Below are 21,222 nucleotides of genomic sequence, written 5' to 3'. Positions count from 1 at the left end.
AACTGGATTTTTCTTTACCAATCTGAGAATCTTTTTACTAGTTACATTTACATTTATATGACAGGTATATATATATTTTTTTAAAGATTTTATTTATTTATTTGACAGAGAGAGAGAGCACGCGAGAGAGGGAACACAAGCAGGGGGAGAAGGAGAAGCAGGCTTCCTGCGGAGCAGGGAGCCCGATGCGGGGCTCGATCCCAGAACCCTGGGATCATGACCTGAGCCGAAGGCAGACCCTTAACGACTGAGCCACCCAGGCACCCCGCTATATGACAGGTATATTTGAACTTCGTTCTGTCTTATTATTTTAGGATTGGTTTTCCATTTTTATGACTTTTAAAAGTTATAAGGTCTCTCTGCTTTGGTTTTTATATTCCGGTATTTAGAAAGATTTAGTTTTGTTCAGGTGTTTACCTTTATAACTATGCAGAACTGCCTCCACCTTCTATTTCTCTAGAATTATTAAGAAAAGTCATTGGAAACCTAGAAATAAGGCCAAAGATGGCTTCACGGCTTTTGGGTCTCATTCTAAAGTAGAGTCTAACAAGCATAACTAAGGGTCATCTGACTTTCCAGAGCAGTGATTCTCAAATGCAGTATCCAACTAGCAGCATCAGCACCAATGTTACCTAAGCACTTGTTGGAAATGCAAGTTCTCAGGCCCTACTCCAGACCAGCAAAATCAGAAACCTTGGATGGGGCCCAGCCGAGTGTTTGAGCAACACCTGCAGATAATTCTGATGCATGAGCTGTGTTTTTCAGACAAGAGCAATTTTGCCCCATAGAGAGTATTTGGAAATGTCTGGAGACATTTTTGCTTGTCACAATTTAAGGGAGAAGAGGATGTGCTCCTGGTATCGAGTGGTGTACCCTGCAATGTACAGGACAGCCCCCACCCCTTCCCCCCAAAAATCATCTGCAAACAAATGTCATTCAAGCAGAGTTTGAGAATCTCTCTTCTAGGGAAATATAACGTTGTTTGCTATGCTATTTATTATGGATAAGGACCCAGACACTAACTTGAAGAAAACTTGATAAGATGCAAAGGATTTTTATCTGGTAGAGATTCAACTTATTTCTGCGCAGTAGAGAAGATAATCTAAATCTTAGGGTTGAATTGCCCAGCAGGATATTGCCTTAGTTCTCTATTATTGTGTGACACAATACCCTAAAACTTAGTAGCTTAAAACAACACAAAGCATTTATTATTATCATGGTTTCTGTGGATCAGGAATTCATTAAGTGGCTTTGATATGTGGAGAAACAATTTTCAGACAATCTGTAACAATGTAGTTTGTTTGTTTTCCGGTGAGAGGTCTTCTGACATCTGTTTAACTACCCTTTTTTCCCCTCTATTATGCCCCCCGGGTTTTTGTTTTATCTTAACTGTTTTTAATTTTGAGCTTTTATCCAAAACTTGTGGGAAGTTCATCTAGGGAAGGAGCCAGGATAATGTCCAGGCCAGGTGAAATTTGTCATGACCCTGGGTTTTGCATGTAAGTTCAATTACCAAAGGCTAATAGGCAGAGATTGGCAATTGTGGATTTTTTTTTTTCCCACCACAAAAGACTGTAGCACTCTGCTATGGTAGAGACAGATGGTTTTCTTGCAAATATTCCCTGTCTGTGTGCTCTGCTTCTTCTGTGAACCAAACCGGGTCCAGAAAGCTCCTGCCGCTGGCTGGTCCATGCATTCTTTCTGTTGTGAACAAAGGATTGAGGATATGCTCTTCAAATGTGCCTCTTTGTGTTGAGAGGGGTACTTGTAGCTGTTTTTGTTTGTTTGTAATCTCTACTACAGCAATTTCCTTCCAGGTCCTCCTGCAAGCCTCTGACCAATCTCTGATGCCCTGGGGCCCATCTTTCCTGTTGGGCATAGGATTTCAGATTCCTCCTAGTTGCTCTGCAAATGGAACTTCTTTCTTGTTTTTATTCTCCTTGTGGTTTTTAAAATGATTTCCAGTAAGAGTAGAAGTAATGATTTCTTCTCCCCTACTTTTTCCTTTTTTAAAGATTTTATTTGCCAGAGAGAAAGAGAGAGAGCGCGCACACACAAGCGGGGGATTTGGGGGGGGGCAGCAGACAGAGAGGGAGAAGCAGTCTCCCCACTGAGCAGGGAACCCAATGCGGGACTTGATCCCAGGACCCTGGGATCATGACCTGAGCCATAGGCAGACGTTAAATGTCTGAGCCACCCAGGTGCCCCTTCCCTACTTTTTTTTTTAACTACAAAACTTCAGAAAAGCTTAAGAAATAGTACAATGAATATCCAGACCCTTCACATAGATTTAACTATAGTTAACATCTTGCCACATTCCCTTTCTCTCTCTACACAAAAACTTTTTCTTCACGGAACCATTTTAAAATACAGATAGGATACTTCATCCCTAACTACGTTAGCAGGCATCTCTTAAAATGAAGATGTTATCTTATATAACCATGAAGCCATTATCACACTGACGTGAATAAACTTTCATTCCATAAGTTATTTAACATATACAGTATTCCCCCTCAGCGGGGAGTATGTTCCAAGACCCCCCAGGGGATGCCTGAAACCGCGGATAGTACTGAAACCTATAGATGTTATGTTTTTTTTCCTCTATGATAAAGTATAATGTATAAATTAGGCACAGTAAGAGATTAACAACAATAACTAATAATAAAATAGAACATAACAAAATACTGTAATGAAAGTTATGTGAATGTGGTCTCTCAAAATAACTTATTGTGCTGTACTCACCCTTCGCCATCTTGTGATGATGTGATTACAAACTGCCTGCCTGTTGAGATGAAGTGAGGTAAGTGACGCCCACGTGGTGACGTCGCATTAGGCTACTATTGACCTTTGACCTTCTGACAATGGGTCAGAAGGAGAAGCACCTGCTTCCAACGGTGTTGACTGCAGGTAACTGGAACTGTGGAAATCAGAGCTGCAGAGAAGGGGGATGCTGTTGTCCGTATTTAAATTTCCCTAATTACTGCCCCCAAAGTGTCTGCTTTATTTATTTTTTGATCCAGAATCCCATCAAGGTTTACAACGCAGTATGTGGCTGTTGTGTTTCATTTGGTTAATGCATCTCATTTGATCCAGAACTGCTCTGTCCCTCTTTTTTTTTTTAATGACATTTTATTTCTGAAGTTTCAGGTCAGCTGCCTTAGAGAATGCTCCCAAGCAATGCTTTCCTTAGGCTATTTTGTACAAACCGCAAGTCACTTTGTTTCTGAGATATGCATTCCAATGTGCGTGTTATTAACATTTTAAAAAGAAAATAAAGTAGATACTTTTGCTTGAGGTTTGAGTACGCTCTGGACTTCAACAGGCAAGTTTTGGATGCAACTTGGAGGAAGCGATTTCCTGATGAGCCTTAAATCCCAAGTAGTTTCCTACCATGACCACCTTCAGTTAGGTGTAAAATATATTCTGGTTATCAAATGAATGGTGTACTTTTTATTTTAAAAGTTAATTGTTTTCCTCTTTTCTGTCTCTATTAAACTAAATTCCTCCAAGAGCCAACCTCTTAAGCCTAGCTATGCATTAACCTATATTTCTCTAAACTCATTTACATTTTGCCCATTTGGTTTCTTAATCTTGCCTACCCATTTTCAAACAGAGAGAGAATAGCCAATGTTAGGAAACAGAACAGAATTAACCCTACACACACATAGTGCCAGGAATAAGAAAAACCCCTTTAAATATTTTTCATTTATACTTCTCCATTTAAATAATTCTTTTTGGGTACAGAATTTAGTTAAATGTTGGGTTTAGAGCCTCCGAAGTACACAGCCATATAAACACATAGTCTGGGATCTTATTGACAATTTTAGAAAAGAACCCTGCTTAACCGAAAGTAATACTGACTTACTTATAAGCCCTTTACAAAGTACTTTTACATATACTATTTGACCTGATCTTTACAACAGCTCTGTGAGGTAGTTGAGGAAGGTGGTGAAATCTCTCCTTTTCAAACGAGGAAATTGAGGCTCAAGCAGATGTACATGACTTGCCCAGGGTTTCATGACTACAACCGGCAGAGATGGGCTTTAAATCCGATTGCAGATTGCAAGCCAGAGGCATGCGGCAATACCTCACTTGACTGAATCTACCTCCTCAGTCAAAAACCAGTGTGTTTATTTTAGGAATGCTAAGGTTCCTACCATCAACAACAGTTTGGTGCTCCCTTCTGTAAGAGTCCTGCTTCACTGTTAAACAGCAAGCCCTTTGGACCTTTGGAGAGACTCTGTTACCATGGACATTTGGGGACATTATTGCTTTGGGAGGCCACTAACATAAAGTGTTCAATACCAATTAGGGCCACGCTCTGGTTAGGCATATCTAAAAAACGCCATCAATCCAATTTGTACATCCTTCAAGGAAGACTCGGTTGCAGTATCTGACGTATTCTCTCCTGGTACCTGATAATAGTCACTGTTAAGAGTCTGGTTTTCTTTTGCCTTTCACCTAAAAGGTGTTAATGATCATTAAACCTACAAAAGGGAGGTCTGGAGGGACCAAATGTCATAGTTTTTTTTTTTTGCTTCACTGTGGGTTTGCCTAATTTACTTATATTACTGATAATGGGAAACTGACAGATTGGAAACATCAGAGTCACCATTGGTTGTAAGTAAATAATATAATCAGCATTATAAAGCAGCTTCATGGTGGACACAGATTCCTCTTTAGCAAAGTCATAATAGTAGTGTGTGTGAGTGTGTGTGTGTGTGTATACACATATACACACAAATATATGTTTGTTTTATTTTCTTTGTTGTTTGTATTTATTTGCTTTTTAGTTGAGGTACATTTAATATCTTTGTCACAGGAAGGCTGATAATATAAAACTCTTCTTATATATGAAAACTCAAAAAATAACCCAAACAAAGTGACAAGTGAAATAATTGCTTTGAGAGGAAAAATAATAATCCAAATTTTCTTCCTGAATTTTCTTAAAAGTAAAAAAAAACACACAAGAATTTTCATGTACTTAAGTTGCCATTTTCTGTTTTTTAATTTTGTTAACATGTATTTCATTGCATTTATGAATAGGAATAGATAGTATATATACACAGAGCCAACACTCAGGGATGGCTGCTTGCTTTTTGAGGTGCTTTGCAAATGGTGAGTTCTCTTATTACATAGATTATTCAAAGCTCCGTCAACTAATAACTTCATTTAATTTGCAATGTTTCTGCAAATCGATTTCTCAATCTGTTTGGCACAATTAAGTCCGTCCTAGCAAATCTGGAACTGTACTTTAAGGAACCATCTCTCCTGAGGATAGAGATCAAATGTTGCTTGTCTTTGTGCATCTAGTGCAGGACCTGCCCAGAGCAGGTGGTCAAGTGTTTGCTAAGTAGAACTGTCCTCAATTTTATCTAATGGAAAAAGAGAAGGATTTCTTTACTGAAGTGACTGCCCCAAATAGAAATAAATTCAGTCTTATATGGTATACACATTTAAACTCCCAATGAAAATGAGTGCACTTCTGTGGGTACAATTTCTCACTGGCCATGTGGCAGCAGGTCAATCCCCTCATCCACTGGCTCAATCCAGTCTCTCTATTTGAACACTTTGAACTAAGTTTGCTCTCCTCTAATCATATAAAAAACAGACCCATGTCTAGCTATTTAGGTCAAAGGGAAACATTGAAAATACTGATACTTTAAAAGCTGAAATGAAATGTTAATCCAAGGTGGTTTCTGATGATTGGATTTCTATGACTATTCTTTTAATTACAGATGGCAATTTCTTAGGAAGAGGACAAAAGTTCTCTCTTATAACCAAAACTTTTCATTTCTAACAAAGTTCTTAAAACTATTTTGAGTTTTTAAAGAATTGCTGATTGTTTTTCATTTCACTAAGTGGTTTGCTTGTTGGTTTGTTTTTCTCCTAAATTTTATCCCCTGAAACTTTAATTGATTTTGTAATCACCATCCAAATTTCTTACTGGCAGTCTTAACAGGAGTCCTAAGAAAGATGGCTAAACCTAGTCACTAAGACAAGTATATTTAATTTCCCCCACGGCACTTATAAATATCAGGAGAGTTTTCATGGCTGTGTCATAGTTTCCTTATGATGCAGAATTGGTAAGACTTATGTGAATATAAATGTATGACTTGTTACACATCGTAATAGCAACTGTAGGGTAAGAACAATGTAAACATCTCCTTGTATTAGAAGAACCACCTCATTCCAGGATCTGAAGAGCTTTCTTGTCCCTCAAGAAAATAAGTCCTGGTCCCGTCCAAAAAGCACACACACACACACACAAAAAAGACCTCTAAATTGACTCCTCCCCACCAAAAGCTTACAAAATACTGAAATAATATTCTCACAAAAAAGTAGAGTTTAGAGAATGAGTATCAAGTACATGCAGAAAAGCTTTCACTTCACTCATATATAAATGGCTCTAGGGAAAGACACAGAGAAATCTACCAACTACATCACCCAGACTTGGTGACACCTGACTAGGGCCTGGGGAGGAGGAAATAAGTAGTTCATAGGGTAAATCCTCTGTCCCACAGTCCAATCAGGGAGACCCCATGGTGTCACCAGGCAGTAAAAGTCCAAGATATCTTTTCAGATAACTTCCTGAGTTGGAGTGTTCTTCAGAATTTCTCATCTTGCTCCTTCCAAATGCCAACATTATTGCCTCCAGTGTCCTCAGCCTGAAGTCAGCCATCCTGCAATACGAATCAGAATCTTTTGTATAGCTGGGTCGCATTTAAGCAAGCAAGAATATTCTTAGAAAGCAGTTTACCAGTGACATTCGAGGGAACATCCCAAATAATCAGTACTTTGTGCTCTCAAGATTTAGAGGGAATCAAAAGATCGTGTAGTCTACATAGCTTATGAAATCTTAAATCCTACAGAGTCCAACAAGTTTGCTTACATTAATGCCCTAAAAGGTGCTCCACAAGACCCTGGTCTATGAAATGCTTCTTGCTGAGGTTTCCCTTTTAGAAATCCACAATGTAAATTTGTATAAGGGCACTGAGAAAATTTGTAAGGGAAAATTATATATATATATATATATATATATATATATATATATATATACACACACACACACACATATCTGCATAGGTATATAGAGAAATATGTAGGGAGAGATATATGTAAACATATCAAACTTTATTTACTCCAGCATTTCCTAGCCCTTCTATGATATTTGTTAATTAGATTTAATTTAGTAGAAGATAAGGGAAAACGAAGAAGCATTATAAAGAAAATATACATATTCTTACTGCCAAGAGAGTAATCATGACCTGCCATCTTGTCCCTGCCATCCAGGGGCTCAATGATCATTGCAGAAATGATATGCATAGTCCCAAAAAATGTTCACACACTTGTATTTTAAAATGAGTATAAATTCTGGAACTCCACCAAAGGAAATACGTAGATTACAAATGTAACTGTCTTTTCTGTCAGTTTATCATTTTTACTCATAGGATTCATAGACATCGTCTGATTCTAAATAATAAATCTGTAGATCATTTCTCTGAATGCTATTCATTGCCTTGCCTGGCAGAAAAAAAATTCTTAAATATGAAAACCCCTTTGTCTACATACTCAACCCTGATGTAATTTTGTCACATTTTTTCCTTTTTCCTTTCTTCCCTCAACAAGGGTAAATAATCTTTTCATTTGTTACTGATTTGGATGAGAAGGACAATGTATACCATATGCATTATATATACAAACATACTGTCTTCCCTAATTAGCACACATGAAATTGAATACTAGTAGTCAGTGAACCATCTCTATGATTTATGACATGAGAAAAATGAAAGGGTAAGATAATACTTGAATATAAATATTCAATTTTCAAAGAAAAAATTAAATTTAAAAAATCCAGATTTTTGTCTCTATTTCCTTATTGAAGATCAGGAAATCCTACTCATGTAAGTTATTGTCCTCCATCTAACAGGCAGTGAATTTCTCCTAAGCCAGGAGCAAGGTTTAAGTACCCTAAACAGTGCTAGGCAAATAGAAGTGAACTCATAGCTAGTTTCACGGTTTATTAAGCAAAAGCAGGTACTCCTCTGAATTCAGAGGTGGTCCACAAGGTGAGCACCATCATGAAAGCTCTAGGTAGGCATCCTACGACTCTACCCATAGAACCTCTTGTTTTTCATGAGATTTTAGTTATAGCCACATTGCTCATGGAAACAGCCTCCACAGGCTTAGGTGGTAATGGGGTGACTAGCACAATTTCAAAGAATCTTGCACAGTGATTTCTCACTTTTTGGGAGTGTCATAGACTCCCTTGAGTATCTGTTCAATGCTGTTGACCCTTTCTCCAGAAATGAGCATATGTCCATATGTAATTTCACATAAAGTATAATACACTTTCATGAACTCCTTGAGGCCCTTATTTAGACCCCAGGTCAAGATCCCTTCCCTAGGATATCTTCTTCTGTTATAATATCAGGAACATTTTCTTATTTATCTTTATATACCCAGCTTGAACTTGCCAGGCAGTAGAAGAAATGGAAGGATAGGACTGAAATATTTGTCAAGATAATCAATGAAGAAATGTTAAAAATAAAGTTGGCATTGCAAATCTATAGGGACAGAGAGTAAATTAGTGCATTGCCTAGGGCTGGGATGAGGTAGGGGAGATGAGCTGTGACCGCTAATGGGTACATTTGGGAATGATGTAAATTTTTTTTTTTAAAAGATTTTATTTATTTATTTATTTATTTTAGAGAGGGAGAGAGCACAAGTGGGTGGGGGAGGAATAGAGGGAGAGGGACAAGCAGACTCCACACTGAGTGTGGAGCCTGATGTGGGGCTCGATCCCACCACCATGAGATCATGACCTGAGCTGAAATCAAGAGCCGGATGCTCAACCAACTGAGTGATCCAGGCATCCCCAGGGGATGATGTAAATGTTCTATAATTAGATTGTAGTGATGGTTGTGTATCTCTGTGACTACTAAAAACCACTGAATTATATATATACTTTAAATTAGTATGTTCTATAGTACATAAATTAGGTCTCAATATAGCTGTTTTCAAAAGCTGGTGTTACAAGAAAGGAAAAAGAAGTGGCTCAGCAGGAACTTACAATAAACTGCATGAGACTGAAGATAATTTGTGGCCTCCTTATTAATTGTCTTCAATGAGGAAGGAACTAGAGGAATTTGGGTTAAAGGTCATTGGAGTTTTTCTCATCATGGGAAACCAAGGAGACTGTGTGTTTAGGTCTCCTAAAGAGTGGAATGTGGAGGACCACCTAAGAATAAAGAGCACTGGCTTGATCCAATAGGATCTCTGCCTAACCCAATAATTCTGTTTATGAGAACGACTCCATAGAGAGGTGATGGCTGTCCTCCATGGCACAGCTTGAAAGGTTAGGAATACGACACCAATTTCCCCAAATCTTTCTTCTCAATACACTATGGACTCTTGACTAATAAATTTATCTAAGTCTATCTTGAATCAATTTATATTTTCAGCTTATTCTAACAAATTCCATATGCTTGGATGATGTGAATGTAATTTTTATGTGGAGCCAAAGCCTGGTTTATAGAACCTTGAGTCTCTCATGCCTCTGATTTTTACCACCCCCTTCTCAATGATGCTGTCAAAAGCCACTCTTCTCTATCTGCAAGTGGAAGTCTTTTGCTTCCACTGCCCATCACTCTCTCTCCCCCACCCTGAGTGTGGGCCCTGATTCTAGCTTGGAAAACTAAACTGACTGGTATAGGGTACTGGCCTATCAGGTACACCCAGTAAGTCATGGATCCTTGGGACATCATTTTAGTACACAGAAATGGCAGCCTCACTAAGCTTTAGAACCCATCTGGTTCCATTTATACATGATGAAACTGAGGTGCAAAGAGAAGAAATAATTTGCCTGGGATCACATAACTAGCCAACAGCAAGATGAAAAGTAGTATGTGTTAGTGCCCAACCATTCAGCTCTCAAAACTATGAGGCTGTCTCCTGGACTCACTATAATGTTCATCTTGGCCCCTTTGAGCCTCCTTCTTGTGATTTTACTTGTAGTTTGACCCAGAACTGACCTCACCGTCCTGTCTGGTCTCACCCACATCTGCTTCATCCTGGTCAGGCTCGAACTCGGTGCCCCGGTCAACCACATCCACGCCAGCCTGCACCCTGGGCTTCTCGTTTTCCCACTTGGCAAAACCCTTGTCCTTTGCTGCTTTGTCATGGAACTTGGATTTCATTTTGGGGAAGGTGTGGGACCCTGAGTCCCCCCAGCCAGCCTCTGACCATACAGGTTCGGTCTGGGTGGCCTGGCTGGTGGTAGCCCGCTGTAGCCTCACGGAGATCTTGCGAGAAGAGCCTGTGACCAGCGTGATGGCTCTGCTGTCCAGGTCTCGGTGTCCAGCAGTGACACCAGGGAACTCGAACACCTCATCCTGCACTGAAAGGGGGGGAGACTGTTGTGATTATTTGACATCTGATCGCTTTATAGCAAACCATCAAAGTTGGTGCAAACAACAGGAGTCCAATGGGCAAGGCCCTAGAGGGACAGACGAGAGGCAGACCCAAACGGGCTGCAGGTGAGTTGCATAGAAGTGAGACCTGAAAGCAGAGAGAAGCAAGTGGGAGTCAAGGGTGTAGCCATAGCAACTCACCCTGAAGTAGGTCTTGGTGTCGAGGACTCTGAGCAGGTTCAGATCCAGAACCCAACAGAAGTCCAAGTGTGGGAAGGCAAGCAGAAAGAAATCGAGGTAGAAAAGAAAGCAGAGGCTATTACCTGGGGGCAACGAGGGACTTCCAGGCAGCGACCCATGACTACTGCCCAAGGAGGGCGCCCGGGCAAATCTCCTACAGGCCAGAACCAGGAGGTCTTTGCACTGTTTGTGACAATTGGCTCCACAGTCTGAAAAATCCCAAAGTATCACAGATGATTAGTGGGAACCAATGCATCTGGTGCTGACTGGGCTTCCAGGGTGGCACCTGAGCTATCGGCTATGCCCTCCCCATCCCCCTTCCCGTGTTGACTCAGAGTCCGGCTCAGGCCTGCAGGGTGTGGCCAGGGGCTGGAAAAGGGCCAGTGGGACTTGCTAGCCTTCCTGGGGTTCCTCTCACATTTGTTCAACTTCTTCTTCTGCACAATTCATCCAGGTGCTGGGGAGCAAACAAGCAGGGGACAGACCTAGTGAGGAGTTGCCTTTGCCCCAAACTAAATGCAAATTCCATGGGACTGGGGTTTTCTCCCAGGCCAAGACAGATTCTCCATCAAGAGGCTCCCTGAGCCAGAATGAGGGAAAGAAACCCCAGCTTGTAGTGTCTCCCAGGACCAAGAGCTGCCTCTCTTCATCTACAGCAAGGTGTCCCTTCATTCAGTATTCACTTGCGTTTTTTTTATTCTTCTTCATTCCTCCACATCTTTTCCAGAACAAGTGATTTTATGTCCTGCTTTCTTTCTTTGCATAGAAACAGAAAACAAGGTGGGCTTATGCCCAGTATTATGTTCCAGATTTGACTTTATGGCTTTGAAACAGTAGACTCTGTGAAATCCCCCATTAGAACGCTTTTAGTTAAGAAAGCAGACTATTAATTGCTGCTTGGGGTAGAAAACTTTGGCTGCTTTGGAAAAGAGCAACACAATTATTTCCCATAAAGGGTCCTACATTTCTCTTAGAATTACTGAACAGATAGGATCATTTTATTTTTAAAGATTTTCTTTATTTGAAAGAGAGAGAGAGTGAGCTAGAGGGAGAACACGAGCAGGGGGAGGGGGAGAAGCAGATTCCTCTGCTGAGCAGGGAGCCCAAAGCGGGGCTCGATCCCGACCTGAGCCAAAGGCAGTCGCTTAACCAACTAAGCCACCCAGGTGCCCCAGACAGGATCATTTTAAAGAACATATTTCTCTCTCACTATCAAACAGGACCTTTCTAATTCTTTCAGATACTTGCTTTTCCCCCAAATGGTCTTATTTCAAATGCTCTTGTAATGACATCATGGAAAGACTAAATTAAAATGAAATGTTCAGTCTATTTTAATTTTTTCATTCCATTGCCTTTAAGAGAAAATACGTATACACACAGCTGATCCAAGGGCTTAATTGATTTTCATCTCCATAAAAGTGTGTTTATATGTGTGTGTGTGTCTTTTTAGAGGCTAAGGGTCAGAAGCGAGAATAAAACTATGGCTAGGTGGTAAGATATTGCAGTATTTTTGCTGCTTGAAAGCAAAAATCCAAGTTACACTCAGACAACTAATACCAGGAACTAAAGGGAAGGTTTTTGAGACTAAAAGGTGGCTCCCATCTAGCTTCAGGGAACTCTGTTCATACAACACGAGGCCCAAGCCTGTAAGATAGCTAGAAAAAAAAAAGACACCATAAGGGAATAGTATTAATCTGAAGGCGTTCTGTGATGAAGAAGTTTCCTTCTGTAGTTATATCTTTTAAGAGCATTGTTGGATTCTTAAAACCATCAGTACAAATAGTCTGCATAAACTATCCAGCAATTTCTTAAATTAAACACCAATAATATATAATGATCATACATGCAAGTAACAACACAGTCCTAAGTGCCTATTAATATGCATATGTATTGCCTTTATCAAGTACATACTTATTTGTTTATAAATTTCAGTTAAATGGGGAACTATATGAACAAATTCATTGAAAGGGACAAAAATAAGTTTTAAGGCTTCTCCTCTTTTTTAATCATCATCTGTGATTTAGTGGAGAAAAGAAAAGCTACCTGTGAGAGCGGAAAGGCATATGTATTACGGGAATGAGTGTGTGCTTATTCCCATGAAGGACAAGGTTCTTTCATATGGTATTTTAGTTAGGCCTGTCCCACTCCAGAGTTCCCACCCTAATTGTGTGCTGATGATTCACAAGACATCCTAGAGATGGGGCCACATGTATGTGGCTTGATAAGGATGGTTTTCTTGCTCTCACAACAAACTATAAAATTCCAGTTGGGGCTCTCCAAAACTCTAGGTTTTGTTTTGTTTTTTTCCTAGACACATTACCTCTTCAGTTGCCAGTGGTCCAAAGAGCTGAGTTCTCCATGATGCCAAGAGTTTTTGTGGTTTCATCAGACAATTTGATTCCTGCCCCACACGTCCCATTTTAAAATTTTACCAAATAACATTTATTTACCTTTGCATTTGTATCCTTGCTTGATTATGCCCCAGAGCTGAAACAAAAGACAAAAGAATGAGAGAACCTGAATTAAAATCTGGGGAAAAAAAAAAAAAAACAAGGCCAGAAAGAAGGAAGTCCTGGGAAGCACGATGGTTGGTGGAGCACAAACAGGATGTAGCTGATCCTGACACCCTTCCTGTCAGATAGAAGCTCACTGCAGCTGGGGTGATAACAGCTTTGCTTCCCTTTTCTTTCTGAAAGCCAAATGGGAGCCGGGATGGGAAACTGACGTTGGTACATTTATTGGACTTTGGTATAATGCGCTCTCAGCTCAATTTACCAGGGAGACTGTCACTGTTTTTGGAAGCTCCCAGCTCCCTCTGCCTTCTTTTTCATCACTCCAGCTGTTCTTGGCGCCCTCTACAGGAAATTAAGAAACCTAAGGGGTGCATATCCCACTAAAGCATTTGCATGGAGCTAGGTTCTTTTCTGAGTAGCATTTGTGCCTTGAAAGAATATAGAAAAGGAAAAGATCTATTTGTTCATGTATTCATTCTCTGATTGCTCAGTGTTTGGCCTGTGCCAGAGCTCAGGGAGATTCAGAAAACACTCTGATTCTGCCAACCACAGAGGAAGGAGGATGTAGTAAGTGACGAGTGTCTCAGGAGAGATGTGAGGGCCTACAGTTTAAGGAGGGGGTGTTTGTCCAGGTGGCTTGGAGGATCATCCTGTGGGTAGTGTGTTCGCCCCCCTGACACACCGTGTTCTTCTCCATGACTCTCAGCATTGCCCACAGGTCCCAGGGACACAGAAACATACAATATTGATGAATTCAGTGGGCTTAGCTCAAGCTGGCAAAACCCCCATTTTTTAACCTTTTAGTGGTTAGGTTAGGTGACTGATATCTTTGTAATAAAATGATTTTGAAAGAAACAGGGCTGGTGGCCTACTGGGGCTGATGGGGGTGTCATTTACATGTATGATAGGGGAACAATATCCTGAGTGTGGCATTGTTCATGACCCTCCCTACAAGAAGAATAAATAGTTGCCAATATGAAGTGACTCGAGGCATCAGGAAGACTGATCCTTAACCCTCTTTCTGACAAGGAAATTCCACCAGTGGAAAGTGATTCCTTTGAGTCTTAAAAGTTAGCGGGTCCTCCGGAGTACATTATTAAGATGCAAATGTGTCCTGGGAAGGAAGGATTATTAAGACAACTAACTGGCAGCAAGGCTTGTTACCTCAGATGACCAGAAGAGGTGAGGAGCAGTCTATGCAGAAAAGGGAAGTGGGGTTGGGGTAATCCCAGCATGTCAGAGATACAGGGACCTTCAAGATAATTGAGTTTGTTTTTCTCCCATAAAAGGTGAGTGGGACGATCCAGAGAATTAAATAATCTGCAAGGTCCCACATCTGGGAAACTGTGCAGTGATAAGAAATTGTTTCCTCACAGAGACCTTGGTGAGAGTAATACCCATAGTAATGATAGCTAACATTTATTAACTTTGGTTGTGTGAGAGGCACAGTTTTAAGCTTTTTATGTGTATTCACTCATCCAATGCTATGTATATACAGACTGGGCTCTCGAGAGGTGAAGTCACTTGGCAAGGTCTTGTTGCTAGTGAGCAGGGAAAGAAGGATGTGTCACATGAAGCCACTGCTCCTGGGTGTTTTGTGTGTGAGCAAAAGCCACTGATCTAGGACAAGAAAGGACAAGATTTAAGAAGAAGCGTTCTAATATCCAGATATGGCACATTATTAGCAAAGCTGCAGGAACTGCTAGAAAAGATAGAGTGAAGCCTGAGTCCTAGCAGGAGGGAAACTCAGGGCACTGCTTGCTAACGCTCCTTAATAACTAGGAGACGACACAAGGCAGGAAGGGGCTCTGGGTCAGCGTGCCAGCCACAGACAGGAGACAGTGACCTCATGGAGATGGGTGTATAGGAATATTTCCCATAGTCCTTTAATTTGAGACCTCAGGTTGCTTTAGGATTTGGACGGACTATGGTGTAAGGAGCACTGGACTGGGAGTGCTAATTAACTCTCTTTTACAGATAGGAAAACAGAGACTCAAAGATGATCAATAATTTGCTCAAGGACATAAATTTAATAAGGGCAGAACTGAGATTCAAAGTCAGGGTTCCAGACTCAAGTCCAGAGCTTTATACCTTATCACAGATGCATCAAGAACCTAGCACCAGCAAACCTGCTCTGATGAGTCAGGAAGGGAAGTGTGGAAGCTCCTGAGAAAGACCACCTTGTTGCTTCTACAGAACCCATGCCTCCACAGAAGGGAAAGATACCCAGAAGGACTAGAGGGCACAGATAAGACCTTGAGATTTGATAAGAGCCCGCCAACTCTCACACCATACCAAAGGGCAGATGTCTCAACCTGACTTTCGGTGGAGCTAAGCCATGGTCTAACAGATTCACTGGGCCCCGCTCTGCAGAAGAGTTGTACACGGCCCTATCCTACTTCAGCATTTTTTGGTGTAGATACAACCAAGATTTCCCAGCAGAGGAAAGAAATATGAAAAAGGAGACATATTTGTTGTATGATAAAGTGGTCAGGTGATGAAATCCCAGTGGTGAACCTGACAGAAGAAGAATCTCTCCTTCTCTGGGGTGGGCGAGGACAGCTGGGTGGGCTGGCCTTGCCCCTTGATCACATCCACTGCAGTGACCACCTGGGGCCATCTTTGAGGTAACTACTGCCTCTTATTCACCCATTCTCAGGGGAGTATGTGCTTGAACACAAACTCCTGTCCTTGGGCCCCTCAGAGCCAGTCTTTCAAGCATGGGATGGGAAAACTGTTATTTTGGCAGTTGTGATAGCAGCTGTGAATTCAAATGGGTCTCCAGGGGAACACGATGGCTGAATGAAGCTAACACAACTGAGTTCTGGCCTCTGGACAGAGGAGTGGTAGTCATGCGGGCTGCCGGGCCAGCCTCACCTAGAGGACCACATTTTCATCTTCTACACCCTGGGTAACAACTAGACTTGCAGGGCGCATGAGTCTTTGTTCAGTATCAGGACCAACACTGCCCTTAGTTGCCAGAGAATTATCCAACGTGGGGAACTGAAGTGTACAATCTCCAGTCCGTGCAGTGGTGTACTTAGAGCACGGGATTAGGGTCAGAACACCTGCGTTTGAGCCTTGGCTCTGGTAATTATGGGCTGTAGGGTCCCGGGAAACTTATACCCTCTGAACCTCTCTGTCCTGATAGGCAAATGGGGAGAATAAAATATTCGCCTCATGAGCTAGTTATGAGGATTAATTACATTAACGTGTATGGAAGCACTTCATTACTGTCAAGTGCCAAATAAATGTTATTGATTATTATAACTATCTTCCCTCTGAAAATATTTTTTTCCTTTTGAATTATGAATCATTGAGCCATGCCATAATGGATTTCTAGTGACTGACATCACATGAAGCAAGAACTGGGAGGAACTGGCTAAGATAAATAATCCCCTTAATTGCACCTGCTATGAGTATTAGCCATAAATGCCAAGGCTCCTTGGGCCGAACTTTCCTTGGCAGGGATTAACAGACAAACTGCTCTCTTGAGTTAACAAGCCTCACTATCCTTTCCTGTCACCAGCCCTACATTCCTAGAAAGAACATAGTGAAACCTGCAGAGTTTGCTTTTGCTTTTTTTTTTTTTAAGATTTTATTTATTTGAGAGACAGAATGAGAGAGAGAGAGCACATGAGAGGGGGAGGGTCAGAGGGAGAAGCAGACTCCCTGTTGACAGGGAGCCCGATGCGGAACTCGATCCCGGGACTCCAGGATCATGACCTGAGCCGAAGGCAGTCGCTTAACCAACTGAGCCACCCAGGCACCCTGTTTTTGCTTTTCAACTTAGTTTTTAATTTCAGGGAGCCATCATATTTTACTTCTGACCTAAAGCAGACAATGGACTCCGTTGGTGTATCATTTTCCTACCTTCTCAGAATGAGGCACAAATTACACACAAGAGAAAACAATGGAAAACAGACTTACAAATCCTGCACAGTGTTCGCAGAAGGTTGGCTTGAGATAGGTCATCTCCTGAAAATTATGGACAAATCCCGGTCCCATTTTACAGTGTAACTGGGACTTAGCTCGCAGGAAGTAAGCCATCATTTCATCTTTACTAATAAGGCCATCCCTGTGAAGAGAATCAGAAAAGGGAGGGATCTTTGAAGACCATGTTGCTAAGTGGCTGACACACTGTGATCACCCAACTCCCCAAACCTTTGTGGCCAAAAGCAGGTGGGGAGTGTTTACTTCTCTGCTCTTTCTGAAAGGAGAGGACCTTGAAGGACAGCATTTAGTGCCAAAGGCTCTTAGTAAGGAGAAGATACGTATGTGTATCCTGTGCTCCGTAGCACAGAAAGTCTCCTTCATTACCAAATGGTAGCTTCTAGAAGGAAATCTCCTTTCTAGCGCATCCCTAGCAATAGGGTGTGCAAGAATTAGGCTGCTAGAGAAAGGCAAAAAACTGTAATAACTGGGCCCGCCATTCTCAAATTCATTCAGCCTGATGTCATCCAGGCCACTGCCATTGGTAATCTTTTATTCATGTCTTACTGGCTTATAGACCATTTCCTAGAGCGATTCTTCCAGATCTTCTTCACACAGAACCTCTGGTTGCACCCACCAGCACATATCCAGACCTCTTGTTTATCAAGAAGATCAAATCCACATGAAGTAGGTGATCTTCATACTGCCTTCTCTCCACATCGGCCTGTGCTGGAGACCACACCCTTCTGTGCCAATTCAGAATTCCTTGTATCTCATCTGTCCTCTCTTGGGTCCTCCTGTCTCTGAGGAAGTCACGCTCCCATCCCCTACTCTGCAGTCTCCCAGGACACAGCTCCTTCCAGGTTCTGCGCAGTCTCTTCACCCGCTCCTTCCTCTGTGTAAAGATACGCTCGCAACTTCCCCGCCTGGAAAATGTCTTTCCTCAATCTTGCTTCCATCCCTGGCACCTGTCTTTTCTCTCTACCTTTTCTTACTCCCAAAGTTTTCAAAAAGAATATTAATTAGAGGGGTTTTTTCCCCCATTTCCTTCCATTACTCTTCCCTCCATATAAACAGGCTTCTAACCCTACCGTTCTGTTGAAACGGTCACAATGATGTCCTCAGTGGCCTTTTCTCACTTTTAAAAAAAGATTTTATTTGACAGAAAAGAGAGAGAGAGCGCACAAGCAGGGGGAGAGGCAGAGGGAGAGGGAGAAGCAGGCTCCCCACTGAGCAGGGAGCCCGACATGGGGAACAATCCCAGGGCCTGAGATCATGACCTGGGCTGAAGGCAGACACTTAACCGCCTGAGCCACCCAGGCACCCCCTTTGCTCACTACTTGACGTTGTTGACCTCCTGGCTGCATGTGACATGCAGACAGGGTTTTTCCTTTTTGACACTCTCTCCTCCACGTACCCCTGTGATTCCACACAGCCCCGTTTCTCTCCTGCCTCCCATGCTCCTCCTTCTCTGGCTCTCCTGCAGGATCCATGTCTCCCTTTCATCTGCATGTGGGAGGAAGGGTCCCCAAGCTGCAGTCCTCAGGCCCTAAGCTCATGTTGCTCTCAACTTTTCCAACAGAATTTGCTCTCCCGCCCGGGACTTCAGCTTGCACGGCTGGGCTGAAGACCTAGCAATCAATATCTCCAAAACTGTTCTCCTGAATCTTGGTACCATATCTACAGCTTGCTAGAATCTCCTCCTGGATGTTTTACTTGCCTCTCAAAATCAACATATCTCAGCTTCTTTGACAAAAATCATGTAAGCTATGAATATTTCAAACCTTCGTTTTTAGAAAAAAATGTATTTATATATCTTTTCTGGAACAGTGTCAGGTCCATCTAAAGAACCAGCAGAAAAAAGAAACGAAGAATAGGAAGTAATTTTAAGTTCATGTCCTACCTACATGTCACGGACAGAAACAAACTAAGGGAAATGGGTAGTTAGCAGGAAACTTAAATTTTATTTTGTAAAAGAAGTTTATGTTTCTAATAATTTATTTAAAAAAGTATTCTTTGTTCTAGATATACAATGAAGATGAATTAAGGTTTTAAGATGTTATGATAAAATATCAAGGCTTTCCTTGGTGTATTGAATTACTTACAGATTTAATTTTTTAAAAATTATCACACCATCAAAAATATTAAAGAATTCTAAGGTGATATAGTTTGGACATTTCACCAATATAAAATCTAACACCTCATTACAGATGATTTTTAAACTAGGAACTAATCTCACAGAATTAAAAATTAAGCAGTCAGATTACTAATGCCAGTGTTTCTCCGCAATATGTATATATTTTATCATTGTTTTCTAATGAGCTGGATCTTAGCCTCTAAAGTCATTTAATTTTCCAGGAATCATTTGAAGCTAAAGAGAAATATATTTTTACTTCATTTATCAAAACAACCTTTGAGCTAGCAAAGAGAGAAACAAAGCGAGGACACTTCTTGGCTATCTGTAGATATCACCTGCTTTTCTCAAGACTGTAAGTAACTTAAAATAATTTTACTTACTTGGTGAGTTTTAGTCTTGCCCTTAGGTCCACTGATGCTGAGGACTCTACCAGCCTAGGTGTAACTGTATTTCTCCCCTACTCTTTTTGATGGAGGCTTGGGGGTTGATGAAATAGCTAAGCAGAAGTAACATGGGAAATGGAGACTCAGGCTCATTTGCAAATGGGCATCACACTCAACACTGATGGTGCAGTCTGCCCTGTGATTTCATCCAACCAGTCATGTTTGTGGACACCAAGAAAAAAATCAGCAAAACATCAGACTTGTCTCATCAATACGCTGGGATTAAAGCTGTCAGGATGTACGTTAAAGGTATCCCTGTTCTCCTCTGACACTAATTTTCTGCTCAGGACAGTTGCATTAAAATATAACAAAATTAAAACTTACTGATCTTTGTCCAGCACACAGAAGGAATCCAAAAAGGGAAAATTGGCAGCTATACTTTCAAAGTCCTCTTGGGAGATGTACCCATCATGGTCATGGTCATAGTTTCTAAACACAGACTGCAAAGGAAAGACAAATATTTATGGAATAAATATTTATGAGTCAGGCTCTGAACTTACTGGGAAAGCAGTGATAACTAGCATATTATTCTATTGAGGAGCTTAGAATCCAGTGGGAGATAATGAAATCAAGAAGCCTTTATGGTATAAGAAGATAAGTGCAATGCTGAGGATAAAAACAGGGTGCCATGAGGGGAGGGGAGACAGGAGGGAGATTTTAAAAGGTTTCCTGGAGAAAGTGAGGTCTAAACTGAAACTTCAGTTTTAGTAAGAGTTAAGCTTGGTGAATTCACAAATGCCAATACCATGCTGATAGAAAATGAAGCTTTAAAAATGTTAAATTATCCAAAAACTTCAAGTATACTTTTAATGTAATTCCAGTCAGAATTCCAGTGAGAATTTGTTTTAAATGAACAAATTGATTCTAAAGTTCAAATAGAAGTGAACATGTTAAGAATAGCCTAAAATTGTTAAGATGAGAAGTAATGAGGGAGAATGTGTCCTATCAGAAATCAAATAATCTACAAAGCTACATTAATCAAAACAACATGGTACCATAACTTACTACAGATAGCAGAGTCTGGAAATAGATCTATGTATATTCAGGAATTTAGAATCTTAAAAAGTATGTTTTCAAATCCATAGGGAAATTAAAAATTATCCAATAATTACTGTTGAGGTAATGGCTAATAATCTTACAAAATCAGTTGCCCCTAAACTAAATTCTAGATGCATTAAATATTTTAATGTAAAAAATAAAGCTACAAAAGTATGAAAGGTAAATAGATAAAAATATATTTTATATTTTGTGATCTTTGAGTAGGAAAGGCCTTTCTTACCATGACATCAAAGTCAGCAGCTATAAATGAAAACATTTTATTACATAAAATGCAAAATATCTGAATCGAAAAAGCCCAGCTAACAAATTCAAAGATAAATGACATTGAAGATTGTTTGCAATATACATGAGAGCAAAGACATAAAAGGAAAACGGGAGATCACCAAAGTAGAAATACAAATGGCCAGTATATTCATGGAAAATGCTCAATTCTGCTAATAATTATAGAAATGCAAAGAAAACTTTTTTTAACCTCTCAGATAGGA

At 40.7% G+C, this 21,222-nt stretch overlaps 1 protein-coding gene across 7 annotated transcripts in view; it reads right to left on the bottom strand.

Moving 5' to 3' along the window:
- Positions 1–4,768: 4,768 nt before the first annotated feature.
- RASGRP3 (RAS guanyl releasing protein 3) overlaps positions 4,769–21,222 on the bottom strand; it is a 103,887-nt gene continuing 87,433 nt past the window's right edge. For 5 of the 7 annotated variants that reach the window (XM_035000890.1, XM_035000889.1, XM_035000894.1 and 2 more), the window contains 6 exons: positions 20,003–20,118; positions 17,096–17,243; positions 13,103–13,139; positions 10,736–10,861; positions 10,040–10,399; positions 4,769–6,683 (listed from right to left, as the gene is read on the bottom strand). In XM_035000890.1, coding sequence (XP_034856781.1) covers positions 6,664–6,683; positions 10,040–10,399; positions 10,736–10,861; positions 13,103–13,139; positions 17,096–17,243; positions 20,003–20,118 — 807 coding nt within the window. In that variant the 3' untranslated portion in view covers positions 4,769–6,663. Of the gene's footprint in view, positions 6,684–10,034; positions 10,400–10,735; positions 10,862–13,102; positions 13,140–17,095; positions 17,244–20,002; positions 20,119–21,222 lie in introns of all 7 variants that reach the window. The other 2 variants (XM_035000895.1, XM_035000896.1) reach the window with 2 other exon arrangements.

This window comes from Mirounga leonina, unplaced genomic scaffold, assembly GCF_011800145.1.
Source record: "Mirounga leonina isolate KUSES-001 unplaced genomic scaffold, KU_Mleo_1.0 Mir_125, whole genome shotgun sequence".
NCBI classification, from domain to species: Eukaryota; Metazoa; Chordata; class Mammalia; order Carnivora; family Phocidae; genus Mirounga; species Mirounga leonina.
This window is presented reverse-complemented; position numbering and strand designations above follow the sequence as displayed.